Raw genomic sequence first — 15,172 nt, forward strand, 5'->3', positions numbered from 1 at the left:
CCACCAGCAGCTATCCGTCACGGAATCCAGGTATTCCCGAGGGATATCAGTGCTGCGTGTAATGTAAAAGGCCACGGAGCGGATTATCCCATATCGTGTAACCAAACATCGCGAGAAAACCACCCACAACGAACAAGCCGGCTTTTGTCCTGGTCTATCGAATTTTGTTAACCAGGATTTTATGGTGAGGAGAATGAATGAAGTATGACAGGGGTATTCGAAGCCTCTAGGGTTAGCTTTCCCAAACTTTGAAGCCACTTTTGATTCTCCATACCGAGTCCGTCTTCTCAACGCAACTCGTCTACTAATGGAATAGGTTTCTTCACCTAGAAGAGAAACACCTGCCAATCGATCATCATCTGGATTAACCTCATCGTTCTAAGTGGAATCCAATTAGAAATCGGAGTGAGGAAGGGGGCTGTAGCGGGACCTTTATGTTCAATTTTGCCGTCGATGACATTGTGTCACCATCTGCACCTCCCTTGGTCAAACTCGAGTACGACGTGGGTCGCTACGAGGCCTTTGACGAGAATAACGAGAATCAGGGTGGACGGACAACCTACTGAACTCGTGAATGAGTCCTGTTATTTGGGCTGTATGCTGTAGAACAGTGGCGGTCACGAGAGAGACACTCAGCAAGGATGCGCAGGATTAAAATTCGGCATTGATTTCATTTCAGGAGCCTGTGGTCGACTCCTAATGCCAACGAAGTCAAGCCGCGAGTCTACCTATCTGCGATTTGTGCTATCATGGTGTATGGAGACTTTGTATCGGTAGTATCGTCGATCGTGATGACGATGTATGAAAAACTCGACTGTATGAAAAGAAATTGTTCAGACAACTGCCAGGATACTTCTGGCCAATGGTGTGCTATAGCGAAGAACTTCCCTTAGAGGTGAATATGGTGTAGCGGTAGATGACATGTGGAGAATATCTGCACTTTGCAGGCCTTCAGAAGCGACCACAGAGAACCGTCTACACTTCTTTAGCCACACTATGAGGAGCTCTCGTTCAAGTTGTCCTGAGGATGCTCCCAGACTGAAATTGGAAGAAACCTCTTGGTCGCACATGAAGGTTATGGGCGGATGTGGTAATAGAAGATTTGAGAAAATTTAGTTTAGGATATGTCAGGGACGACACACTTCGGCGAAGATGCGGATAGTTACGTTAGGCCGTAACATCCGCCCGTCGTTTGAAAAAGGTAAGTAACAACAGAATATTGTGCACTGACGGGATGCTTTTGAAGCATTTGAAAAACCTGCTCATAGTTGCCTACAAAGAATTCATAGATCAGATATCTGAGCAGATTTTTGAGCATTACGAAAAAAGAGAAAAGAAAAATAAGTAAATAAGCGATAGAGATGGCACTAGACAGGAAAAGATATGAAACAAAAAAATCTCACAGCAACGTAGGAAATGGACAAATCACAATTATCAGTTGTAATATTTGGAATTTCAGTAGTTTATCGGTCGCTAGCAAGCAGTGGTTCGCAGAAGACCACTTTCTGCCTTTCGTAAAAAAAAGTCACAAGCATAGTCAGCTCATGAGATCATGAATAAAGAAGCAGGAAAAATTGAAATGTTGTATTCTGAATAAAATCTGGTTTTCTTTACTGATTTCTGCAAGGAAAGGATATTCCTATTTTGAACTGCATGACCGCAACAGTATGTACTTGTTTGGCATGCTGTGGGTGCGGCTTCTGTAAAAGTGAACAGCGGATAGATAAACTATAGCAGAGGCATTGCAGTCACCAGTTGCACTTCAAAGACAATGATAAGTATAGCATAAGAAAATTGGAGGAGAATTTCAGAAAAAAAACACCGTTTCCGAGATTATTACTGCCTTTCGTCCTTCCGGGATCGATAAATTGCTACCACACTTGTCTGGAAGGATAAAAACACAGACTTGATCATCGGCTGACCCCCGCAAGTCATGGTATAGGCCAACACGCGTTTCAGAAACCTCAACGATTACGAATTCCAGTAAAACGCGTTGGCGCATCCCAAGTGGATTGATACGCCAGTAACTTTATCCTTCTTAACAAGGAAGAACAGGAGATCTCAAAAATAGGCATGTTGCATCTAACTAATTAAGTAAAGCTAATCCTCTAAGCTAGTTAAGTAAAGGAAATTCCAAAAAAAAAAACGGAAGAAATAATTCTCACCTCGTTCAGAGTCGGTTCTCAACAAGTGGATATTCTGACGCACGGGTGACGGGCTCAACGACCTGGCACTACGTTGCGGCGGAACACTCAATGAAAGCATGTCTGAAAGCGATAGCTAGAATTCTTTGCATTTTCCTCCACCGAAGCATTACGAATTTGCAGGCAAGGACACACATTAAAAAAAACCCAAGCATTTAAAAGTGCTGCTCCAGATATGTAGATAGCTGAACCCTTCGCAGTTCCGTATCCTATTTTCAACTTCCTGGTATCGCTAGTTCGCAGAACGTCAAGGTAAATCAAGGGCAAAATCCAAATAAAAAGTTCCTGGGTGAAGTTTCCAATCATTTCAAAAAAAGAGTGGGAATACAGATTGTCACTAAGGTTTGTAGTAATATGAATAGGAAAAAAAAGATTGGAAAGTAATGATATAGAGTGAGAGCAGTGATAGAGCAAAAAAAAATACGAGCAACAAAGAAAGGATATTTAAGAAAACCAGTGGAAGGTTAAGTAATACAGCCTTTAAATAGGTTGATATGTTTTCGGATTATAATTTTTTGAGCTAATTAACGCTATCGTATTACAAACCGATCAAAAATTCGCTATGTTCATGTCTCATTTGTTGTCGTGAGTCCGTATTAAACGAATCTGAACAGCGGACACCTGCAAATGATTAAAATCGCAACTTCGCGTGCAGTCGTGATTGGTTAATAAATGATGATTTGTTTGGACACGAAAAAAACACCGTATGAATCCCATGCACGTACATAGTAGATCACGCCATATACGCACGCAATCATAAGTAAAAAACCTTAGAATTGATTATATTTCCTCATAAATTTGTTCTCTCCACTTTAGTTTCTTATAAAACAAGATTGAGAAGAACTTACCGTGAATTATTTTTAAAAAATGCCAAAGCTGCCAAATGCAGTTCAAATAAAACAAAGAAGGTTTTGCATCCGTATTTGTCATCAAGTTTGCCAAAAAATACAGGTACTGCTCCTTTTTTAGAATTAGAAAGATGTGTAAGCGGGATCTGTTTGTGTTTGGGTAAGCATATGATGACGACACGTACGGTAGCCGCTGCATCACAATGTATCATCAACAGTTTCATTAACTGATACCGATGCTGATAAACGTATTAAGGATAATCAATAATAATTAGTGTAGAATGTTTGCTTCAGTCTAGTTCAGAGCGCGAATGGATAAAGACTTGTTTGTTTGCGGGAATATTACAATTCGTAGGCTCGACTTTTGTGGAAATTAAATTCAAACGTTTTCATTACACCGTTGCAAAGTTGAGAAAAATCAACCAACTGAAGAACTTATAGGTCATTGTGTGCTGCTTCATTTTAAATTGGGTGGCAATGCAACGATTGCAAGAAAAAAAATTTGTGATGTATCTGGAGACGTATTGAAAGCCAATGAGTGAAAACGCTGGTTTAGAAAATTTTTCAGCGGTTAACTGTTGATTTTAACTTGGACTCTAAACTGAACTTGGACGCCCTGTTGAGTTTCACGATAATGCCAAGCTGCAAGATTAACCCAGGAAAAAAATAAGGCAGTTAAACTTGGAGGTTTTACCAAATCCATCATATTCTCCATACAGAGGACCGTCTAATTTTTGTTTATTCCGATCGATGCAACATTCCCTGGGGAATAAAGTTTCAAAAATATCTATGAAATTCAAACTCATTTAGAATTTTATTTTTCTTCAAAAGAAACGAAATTTTGTGGACGGGGGATTGAAACTCTAACAGGAAGATATCAAACGTTCCTGGATTACGAACGGAGATTACATAATCGACTGAAGATACAAATTGAATGTAAGTGAATTTGTTTTTTCTACGCTGCCACTGGAATAAGTGATTGCTTATGGGTACTCCCTAATACAATGAGAAACCTACAAAAGATCTTGTACTGTATGACAATGGTTTTGGCACGGCCATGATTCCCGGGATAAAATCAGAGTGGAATTTTAAGAGCTGCAAAAAGAAGTCACGCCCTTCGAGGGAGGACGTGGATATGACAAAAAGAGGTGTTCTTCTAGCGAAGAGCAGAAAATGGATGCATTATATTCATTCTATTTATGTTCTCCTCATATTACTGCTTAAAAGGTTTTCCCTTTACGAGGGCTCATTATCGTCGTATTCCTCCGCGTTATGGATTGAAATGTATTTAGTCTCCAATAAGACCATAGTGCGGACTTTGAAAATCTGTTTTTCATGTATACTTTAACTTATTTGCTTTGAAATGTACTAAACTCCACCACCCTTGAATGTTACCAGCTCTCATCAGAAGTGATCGAATTTTAACACCAGAAATTCTTTGAAAATAACCATAGGCAGTCCAGTAGTTACAGGAGGAAAATTCGGAATCGCTTTAAAGACAGCGTATCACGAAATTGACATAATGTGCAAATGTGATGGAAAACATAACATAGAGATCGTGATGAAGATAACGAGTACGGCTCCCCACCCCACTCTTTAATTTCCCTTTATCGTCCTAAGAAACGAGGTGGGAAACACCGTCTCTTCCACAATCTTCGTCTTCCTACGGACACATAATTGGTTTTTGACCGCTTGCTCGTAGATGCGTCGCTTGCACAAGGTTCTCGCCGAAACCTTGGGAAACGCCGTTTCTCAGGACGATATAGAAGGACGGCACTTATACTCGTCATCTGCATCTCAAACCCCATGTTACACAGCGGACACCCACACTACGTCGATTTCGTGATATGCTGCCTTTAGCTTCGTAGATGCGGTTATTCTATCAGGTTGAGTCATAAGTAACTTCCGCTCCGGTACATGGTACGCAAAGATATGTTATGGTTCACAAATACAATGGGTTACACAAAAAAGTGGTCCTTGTAATCGTTACACTCGTTACGCAGACACAATTTCGAGTCCTTATACAACAGTCTAGTGTTGTGAACGTTACGTTCAACTTTTTTTCTGTTCACCTTGAAAGAGCAGGGTCAAAAAATTTGATGCAATGAGGTATTTTAAGATAATAAATGATATAAGTTGGAATTTTAAACAAGCTAAGAGTGCTGCGGTTTGAAAAATTAGGAGAAACGGGCGGCGGCGTTTTTGAAGTTGAATGAATTTCGAAGTTAATATTGGAACAAAATCCACCTCCAACAAGTTAGCAGAGAAGCACAATACTTCAGAATCAACTGTTTCCCGCTACCTAGAGAAATGTATGAAAAACAATACAGAAGTTATTTAGGAGTTCCAGCCCGATCTAGTACTTTCTCGTCTCTGCATTAAAATAAAAAGGACAAAGTCACTGGCGTATCAATCCACTTGGTATGCGCCAACGCGTTTTACTGGAATTCGTAATCGTTGAGGTTTTGGAACGCGTGTTGGCCTATACAATGACTTGCGGGGGCCAGCCGATGATCAAGTTAGTGTTTTTATCCTCCCAGACAAGTCTGTCAATTTATCGACCCCGGAAGGATGAAAGGCTTGGTGAGCACTAGGGCGGTTTCGAACCATCGACCATGTGGCTACAACGGACCTCTAACCGACTGCGCCACACCCGCCCCATTAAAATAAAGAAAAATAAAACAGAAGTAAAAAAATAGTTTTTTCAAAGTATCAAATAGTACGCAGTCTAGTTTTAAGCACCGCATAATATTGTACATAAGCTTGAACGTTTACAATGCAAAAAAGTAGATTAATTACTCAAAACAAAAGAAATACTCAAACAACTTCCACCATATGAAAACAGCATTTGTTTCAATGCTTGAACATCTAAAAACAACAAATTCCCACTACTGTGATACCTAATCCTCCACGATGGTTTACCACCTCATTGTGCCGTGGAGGTGACTCGTCGAACTGCGATGTATCTCACCATACCCATTGGAATGGGGCTACGACAAGGCGATACTATATCGCCGAAGCTGTTTACGGCTGCATTGCAATGGATAATGAAATCACTTTCCTGGGAAGAAAGGGGCATACGTGTTGATGGAAGATTTCTCTCGAACCTTCGTTTCGCGGACGACATCGTTCTCTTTTCGAGCCGTACCAATGAAGCAGAAACATCCTCAATGAATTGAACGAAGCAGGGACGAGAATAGGACTACGAATAAACAGAAAGAAGACACAGTTCATGAAGAACGCCTACTGCGAGGACGGAGGAGTACAACTTGAAGGCTCCCAGATCGTGGAAACTTCGTCATACGTATACCCCGAACGTTCTGAACGTGGAAAACGACTTGAAGGAAGAACTGAATAGAAGAATGAGAGCAGCATGGGCAGTATTCGCAGCCATCAGAGAAGTTACGGACTAAGTGACGGACCAAGATCTTCGTGTCCATCTGTTCGACTCGACAGTTCTTCCAGCGCTCTGTTACGCAGCGGAGACGTGGGCAGACACCGCTGATACGTCTAGGTAGCTACTTACTGGCCACAGAGCCCTTGAGAGATGTCTTCTGAAGTTAAGCCGACGCACACAACACCTAGCCGCTCTTCGCAGCTCCGAGTTAAGAGGAATGTCCCGTCTTCGCAACCCAGCGCAATTTATATCGAAAGCAAAGCATAGTTGGGTCGGTCACATTATGAGAAGAATCGACGATAGATGGACTAGAAGAACGCTAGAGTGGATCCCAAAAGATGCTAAACGCCCTCGAGGGAGACCGAGATGGGGCGACGTGCTCGCTACACGGATGTACCAGCTGAGAGCTCAGTTGGATACTCCTCACAGACCTCGTCAACGTCACTCACGAAACTTGGGAACATCTTTGATGACAATAGCAAGGGAGCGAAACGAGTGGAAGAGATGCAGGCTATTCAAGTAAGTGAGTAAGTAAGTATAATACCTAATTCCATAGGAAACTGTGCTATCTTCAGACAAAAACTTGAGTCAACGTTACGCATGGAATATTAAATAATATTTTGCTAGAGGATTTAAGCGATGAAACAAAACATATGTAATGAGGCACTACTCATGGACTGCTGTTGTTTTCAGATATAAATCGATAACTGATAGTTGACCTAGAAAAGTAGAGGGACAGGAGATTAGGGACAAGAAGTTGAGAAAGTAGATCTGGAAATACTATTTTAAGAAACTTGAAGATAAAATTAGTGGAGGTATGATATAAGCAGTATCTCTAGAGGACCTGTCTCTAGAGGTTGGGAAAAAACTATCCTATTGATGCTAGGATCGAGTTAAAATGCTGTTCAAAATGATTGGAAATCTAATTTTAAACTAAAGTTATAGAGAATCACAAGGTAATAGAATATGGAAAAAATTTGAAGTATGGATAATAACCAATCGTTAAGATCGACAAAAGCCATTTATTAATAATTCAATATTTTAGTATCCATTCAAATTGAAGAGAGTCATCCATAGTTAACAACTGAGAGATGCATGTTGTCAACATAACCTTCAGAAATGGTAAAATAAATTGTGGAAATGTCCTCTATAAACCACATGGAGCCGAAGCAACGAAAAATTGAAAATGCGACGAACTAATCGCTCCTTTGAAACATTCTTGCACCAAGAAAGAAATACTTGATTGATTAATTGAATTTCGATAGAATGCTACACAAACATTGAGAAACACTGTATTTGAGAAAAAAGGAGAGCAGAAAAAACAATGAGAGATTCGTCCAAAAACTAAAAATCAGCTACCTATTCCATTGCATAAAAGATAGATGGAAATTCTGAGAGACATGTTTCCGCACGCTTTGCGTTTCCCAGAAACCAGCTATTTCAGCGACAGGATAATTGTTGCACGGTAGCCTTAACTACTACGTATTTGCGGAAAAAAAATTCATGGAAATTCTTCACACTTCCGAATCCTCTAAAAACGCAGAAGACGACGGCTAACAAGGGCTTCTAACAAGTATTTCGAGCAAGGAATGGAAAAAGATTACAACAAGAAAACTCCTATTTTCATCTTACATCTTTCTAATACTTTCCAAGTTTTTTACTCTTCTAGTTGGAGCACAAGCGTCGACAACTGGGGACTATATGTTAGGCGGAGGTAGTGGGTGAAGTACAGACCACAGTTGAGCTGGACTGTCAAGATCCACATTAAATAAAATTTCCCTCAAAAGGTAATGCAAATAAAAATGGATGGTAGTAGAGTTATTGGGGACCTCGTTTTCCAACCGCGCTATCCAAGATTATTTTACTGACTTGTTGACTCGGTGCAAATGCATTTGGTCATTAGAGTCATTTCGTAATTGATCAAGAAAAAAACCCAAAATGTTGAATCTCTCTAAATTAAGAATAGGAGGCATAAAACGAGCATATTTCCAATGCGATTTTTGTCAGTTGGAACTGTAAGGCAATATTTCACGGTAGTTTCGTTCTTGAATAGCTCATGCCGAACATATGATATGCGTTGCAAAATAATACACGCAAAAATTGTCCTTCCAGAGGACAAAGTCATTGAAGGACACTCGACCTTTTTTATGCACACTGACGCGACCTTTTTCATGCGTACTAGTGCAACACCTGAAGCATTGTTCAAAAATATCCCTGGTTATTATAGCCGTAATCGGTTTGAGACACATTCCGGACGTCTTCATCATTTCATTGTTATTTGCACTCTACTGCTTCATCATAAACTATCTTAAGCACAATAAACAACTGTTCTGGCGAAGGCGTCAAAATGGCAACTTGAAAATTGCAGGCATTTAAAAAAAACAATACGACAACGCAGAGCCGATAAGATTTTTCATAGAATAGAAATAACGAGCTAATAATTTCTCAGTTTCTAGGCTAATCCAAGAAAAATCAATAACTTCAGAGAAATTCGAAGAAATCGTAGAGTCTGCATGTGAACGTGAGATGCAGACCTGCAGAGGGGGATATTTTTGGCCAAAATGCTGTGTGGAAATCGAACTAGTAATAGTAACAAATACGCGAATAGTAAATTTCCGATTCTAGCTTATAAGCAAAAACGTAACATTCAATTGCAGTTGATTATAATTTCTTACGTAAACGCCGCCCTATACTTAGAAAAACAGCAAAGAAATAACAGGTTGCATTATAGGTTACGTAAACCAGGAATTAATGGATTCCCATGCACGCACTAAGGTAAAACTAAATTAATGTAAGGAAAAATTAATTATACATACGCGTTCGATATCTGGAGAGAAAAAAGTCCTTGACGTATTCCCAAGAATAATCCCAGCTTTCCTTCTACTTTGGAGACATGCAGTTGCAGAAGGCCGGTTTTTCATCCGTGTATTTATCTGTGGAATCTTGGCACGATTTAATTTTAGAGAGCGAAAAGAAAATTTCTTGGGGTATTTTCAAGAAAGGCCTACCTTCTCCTCATAATGAGCAGCACCTGCAGTAGCCATTAGATTTTTTCAAACTGCAAACGGATTCAGTTTAGAGTGTTTATAACTTCAAAAGTGCACAGATCTTTTCCAGAAATGAAGGTGAACACACGAGCAGGAATAAATTCATTTTGTTTGCAAATAATCAAGGTTCGCCCACAAAACACAAATTTCGGCAGTTTGGCTCCTGCATCCGCCAAATAAATCCGAAAGATACTAGAAACCGAAAAAGAACGATGAAAACAGTGCTTTCTTTCGGGGCCGATCGAGTGTGAACGGTTTGTTATTGAAAAAGGATTTTTTATCCTGAAGAAAAAAAAAATAGCATTAGCAATGTCATGGAATACAGATGCCTCACAAGAGCATCGATACCTCACTCGATGAGACAAACATTTCGTATTCTACTCGAACCCTACTCCAGTGATGCTCACAGGTGCAACACGTAGGACGAAACATCGGCTGAAAAGCTCGCCTACGGATTGTGTGAAGTACACAGATGAAACAAAGATGAAAACGATAACTCCGTGTGTAAGGGCACGAACTGGAGTGGAAAATTATTTTTTAAGAGATTAGAATATATGCTCTAGAAAGGAAAGATGTTAAGAAAAAATCATTAGGAAAAAATTGGATTGAGACACCAAGGAACCTCAAATTCGAAATTTTACTTACGATTTCCCCCGAGACATGTGTGACCCATACCAAGCGTTGTCTGGCGCAAGCGCACCAGTCCGAACCTCAGAAGGCGGAAAGATGTGGCGAAACTCGTTCCAGCACATCTTCTGCCCTTCAGCATCGTGGAACTCGCCCCAGTGCCTTCAACCCGCTCATTCGAAGTCGTGGCACCACACCTCGACCTCACTTTTTCGAGCGAAAACATGTTTAGGATCTGAGTTACATTAAAAACCAAAAAAAGTGGGAACGAAAGTTTGGTGCAAATTTCGAAGAGGTCTTCGAAGATTTCTTTTCAAAACTACATGAAAAAGCGGGAGCACTGGAAGCTTTGCAGTTATGAAAAAAAGGAACAGATACACTGATGGACGAAGTAGCAAACATTGCTCATGTGGAAGAAAACACTAACGGTAAGAAAGAACTCTTTGTGGAAATTCTGAAAAGATGAAAATATTGAAAGAAGAAAGAAGGCAAGGATTTAATCCTATGCGGGATTAGAAATATGACGAACTTTTATATACAAATCTTTTTTGTCGTATTTAAGTTAATCTTGTGAGCGTCATAACGTGCTTTTTCTGCAGCGGGATTTAAAGACATAATTGCTATTCCTAAATATGTTGCATCTGTGAAACTTGCAGAAAAAAAGCCCTCTCAAAAGATATTGACTGGAAGGAAATCATAAATCACAACTTCTTGGTTTTTTTGAGTTCTGCAAGAAAAAAGATACTTAAACTATGAAGAACTTCAGGAGAAAAATTACGAAAGAGAATGCGATAAGTTCGTGCAGTTCCTGACAGCACTAAACAAAAACTTTCAATCCATGTGTATAATCTAACGGCTAATCTTTTACACTGCTTTGTAAAATTAGAGATGACATTTCTCGCGAAGGTTTATGCTCTCCTCAACACATGACTGAACGCAACCTGTCCCGTAACATGTTTCATATGTATGTAACCACTGACAGTTATTGCGTATTAGGTGTGTTACGCTGGTACGGTACCTAACTGTGCAAGCTTTCTCATCTTCATGGAGTATTTATTTTCGTGAAAGACGCAAACACACACAGACACATACACACGGACTAACCGCGTTATTATTTTCAGTTGTGTTCACACCCGAGTTTGTGGGCGGCTATTCCTTTCAAATATGCGCAGAGTGCATTGTCGTAGACAACAAACACCTTTAATGTGGCCGAAAAAAATAACAATGAAAAAAAAGAAGAGAAAGTAGGCCTGGAAAAAGGCAAGTGCAGGTGATTTAGTCGAATGTTTAATGACTTCATTTCTAGAGAACATCATGTGGGATACTAACCGTATTCAGGTCATTCCTAACCCAGAAAATCTGCCGAAAAGAGTAAGGATTACTTTCAATATTACTAATCATTTATAGGCAATTTAAGTTTTCAAAGCCGCAAATAGATTGGAGAAGTATGAAACCCAAGCATCCTGTATTATTTTGTTTATTTGCTGACGCACACTCGATTCCTCACGTTAAAGCGAGTGCACACATATTTTAGCTGCACCATTTATTCGTAAGCTATTTTTTTTTATTGAGCAAGAGTATATTCTATCTATATTCTATTCTCCGCCAAGGCACGTTTATTCATTTCGCTGAATAATAATGTATACAAGCACAGAAAAGCTTTCAGAAGCCGTGGCAGTGCAAGACAAATGCACTGGAAGAAATTCTATTCTGGAAAACATCGTCCAGAATATATCATAATTGTAATTTTCAGAAAGTATTCGAAAATTGAATAGTTCGCAAATTGAATTGTCTACTAGTTTTCAAAGAATTTAGAAGACAGATTTAGTGGGATAGAGCAGATTCGTTGACGAACGACGACTGACAAGCACTGACAATTTTAGGGGAAGCAGCTCGCCGATGGATTGGTTGGTTGCCGTAAATAGGAATAACACAAAGATCGCTTATTGCCGCGCTATTTTTCAGAAGAAAAGAGTTCGTCTGGCGTCGCTAGGATGCGGCGAAAACTCTGTTGACATCGTTTAGGAATGCAGAGAAGAAGATTTCTGACGCTCTAGAAGGATGCCTAAATAATCGAGTGCTATTTCACACGTTCACGAAAACGGAAAAAAATTATCTATTTCCTGTATTGAAAGTTCACAAAAAGAAAGGAAGAGAACAAAGTGAAAATCTAATTATGAATATTAATGAAATACCAAAAGAAAAAAAGAGAGAAAATATTTAGCTATTAGCAAGTCTAAAAATTCATTGTTTGATAAATCCCCAAATGTATTAGAAGCAAATAAATCTCAACAGAATAACATCAAAATAAATAAATAAATCTGAAAATGTATTTCCATCAGATAGGAACTTCTACTAAAAGGAGAAAGCAACCACTGGTATATTATCCCTTATATTTGCATGTATTAATGACGTTTTGAAATATATATATATATATATATATATATTTACGAGCACGAATGCAAGTAAATTTAAAGGCATCACCCCACGAATCTGGGGTGGTGCAAATTTCAGGTGGAGAGTTCCTATACGTGGTCGTAGATTATAGAGAGGAGAGTTATTCCGTCCATTTCTTCCTAATTGCCGTAAAAAAACGGCCCGGATGATGCGGCGCATGCAAGAGGCTGGCGCGCTCCAATCGAACTCGTTGTAGAAAATGGCATAACCCACCTGAAACCACCCTAGATTCGTGGGATGATGCCTTTAACGAGCTCCATTCTTTCCTTCCCACACCGAAATCTTTTTGTCATTTATTAGGTTGTTAGGAAAGACTTGCAATGAAGAAAATGCTCGAGCAGGTGCAAAAATCTTGTAGAATGTTCTTGAACTTTACAAATGTGGGTAAAAAAAGGTCCGTGTGAGAACAGCCGCCAGCATCAGAAATACGTTAGGCCAGAGCACTAATTCCCGTTTGGCGGATGACCGCTGGTTCAATCGCTTTGCAGAAGGAGATACATGCTCCAGAGAGCGCTGTGGACGACCGTCTTTTTTTGACGAACTAGGATGAAGAACTACCTCCTGCTGGGAAGATTGTCACAGCAGCTATAGACGACAAGCAACTTCAAAAATTTGTGACGCAAATTGAGAAAAGTGGCCACGAAGCTCTACCACACATTTGCTGCTTGACAACGCACAAACGACCGTACGCCACTTCGGGAACTTTCTCATTAAATACAAAAAAAAAACTTCATGGCACAGCTGGCACTGCCCGCTCACTCGCCTCATTCACCATTGCGACGCCTGTCTACCTCCTCTTCCAGACACTCAAGCATCACATGAACTTCAAGAGGCTCGAGAATTAGGACAACCTCAAAACCGAGGTCGGCACCTTTCACGCTTCGCAGCCTTCTAAATCCTAAAAGGGAGAGGGTATCGGTGTCTTACACAACATCTCATAGGTCTCGTTTATGCAATAGCAAGTCCGGGATTATCTTATTTGGGGAGTAAGGCGTTTGATCGGATAAGACGCCGGAACGTTAGCTAGGAATAAAAAATTATGATGACCTCATGTCCTGTTCAACACAAGAAAACAAAAGCTCAGCTCAAAACCAGTCATTATGTCGGGATAAATGAAAAGCTAACATGGAGACCAGCAAAGGTTATGAGTGGTAATCCTGATTGTTTTTTTAATAGTCTTGAAATGTTTTTTTAGTGGAAGATTTTAAAACGATCTAATAACTGATCTGAATTTCTGTTTAATGTTTCATGGTCTGCATTGCGATGATTTCAAAACTGGGCATGAAATGCTATGTCTGGAAAAAATCTACCATTAAGTGTACGAGTGTAGTGTATAGTGTACGAGTTCCCCCTTTGCTGCAAGAAGGTGCTGTCGTACCGCACATCTCTGAAGGCAAAACCTAACAGGTCTTTTACTTAGAGAAAGCGTGAAATCTTTTGTAACCACACACTGTTTTACTAGGCTAAACTGCCAAGCATTGTCGAAACGAGTTACTCGAACCATTCAGTGTTGAGAGGAACTCTACACGAAGTTCCAGTTTTCAAAGGAAATGGAACAGTGACGAATGGATGGATTCTGTGCAAGCTCTTGCTGTAGGTCGATTAGGTTGTGAGGCAATACGGCGTCATACGTCTACCTGATGATGAAGAAATAGCAATATTGAATGGGATACTTAGATTGAATTAATTCAAAAAGAAACTGACTTCTCAGGAAAATTCAGCTCTTGTTAGGTGTTTTTTTTATTCAATAATGAGATCCTACTTCAAAACCAGGCGCGGGTTTAGCGCAGTCGGTAAGAGGTTCCGCTTCCTGCACGATCGATTCGAGGTTCAAATCCGCCCAAGTGCTCACCAATTCTTTCATCTCTTCGGGGTCGATAAATTGGTACCAGACTTGTCTGGGAGGATAAAAACCGGAATTCATTGTATAGGGCAGTTACACGTTCGTGAACCTCAAATGATTCTGAATTGAAGTGAACGTGGTGGCGCATCCCCAGCGGATTGATTAATGGAGACATTTTATCCTTTATTCTTCTACTTCAAAACCAGTAGATCCTCTTAGAAGAATATAACAAAATTTCTTTTACTAACTAACGAAAAAATACCATAATTATTGTTGTCATGCTTACGATTTCTATATGGTAGGAACTATTTTCGAACGAAAGTCAAGAAGCTACAACGTGAGGTCTTTCTGTCAATTTGTCTAGAGGTGGAAAAAGAGAGTATTAGGCTGATGAAACTCAAACTCGTGGTATTTAGTTTATCCTGACAGAAAAACTGGTCACTCCGCTTCCTCCCAGATTTCTTCCGAGTGCTTAAGCGTTTGGTTCTCTCTCTCTCGTGCATTTATAGATTACTTAAGTTTCTTCTATATTTAATGTTTCGTTTATTTTTTCCTTTCGGAACGGAACTCACACTTCCTAGTCAAAAATCACTAACACAGCCGACCATGAGCCATAGTTACGCAGCTTGGGCCATCTAAATGCTGCAATCAAGGGCGCAACTATAAGCTGATTTGAGGCTTTCAAGTCGACTGACAGTTTTACTGATCTGCGCTGGACCTAACTCAATTTCCCCCGAAAAAGAGATCTA

At 39.9% G+C, this 15,172-nt stretch overlaps 2 protein-coding genes across 2 annotated transcripts; both read left to right on the plus strand.

Moving 5' to 3' along the window:
* Nucleotides 1-434: 434 nt before the first annotated feature.
* Nucleotides 435-910, plus strand: RB195_017495 (uncharacterized protein; the record flags this gene model as incomplete). Its single annotated transcript, XM_064184519.1, has 3 exons — nt 435-546; nt 680-773; nt 838-910. The coding sequence occupies 3 exons, from the start codon at nt 435-437 to the stop codon at nt 908-910; spliced, it is 279 nt and encodes a 92-aa protein (XP_064040400.1).
* Nucleotides 911-6,815: 5,905 nt separating this feature from the next.
* RB195_017496 (uncharacterized protein) lies at nt 6,816-12,148 on the plus strand (the record flags this gene model as incomplete). The annotated part of the gene is made up of 3 exons (XM_064184520.1): nt 6,816-6,968; nt 12,007-12,030; nt 12,089-12,148. 3 exons carry the CDS (start codon nt 6,816-6,818, stop codon nt 12,146-12,148), a joined length of 237 nt encoding a protein of 78 aa, XP_064040401.1.
* Nucleotides 12,149-15,172: the final 3,024 nt, after the last annotated feature.

This window comes from Necator americanus, chromosome II (genome assembly GCF_031761385.1).
Source record: "Necator americanus strain Aroian chromosome II, whole genome shotgun sequence".
NCBI classification, from domain to species: Eukaryota; Metazoa; Nematoda; class Chromadorea; order Rhabditida; family Ancylostomatidae; genus Necator; species Necator americanus.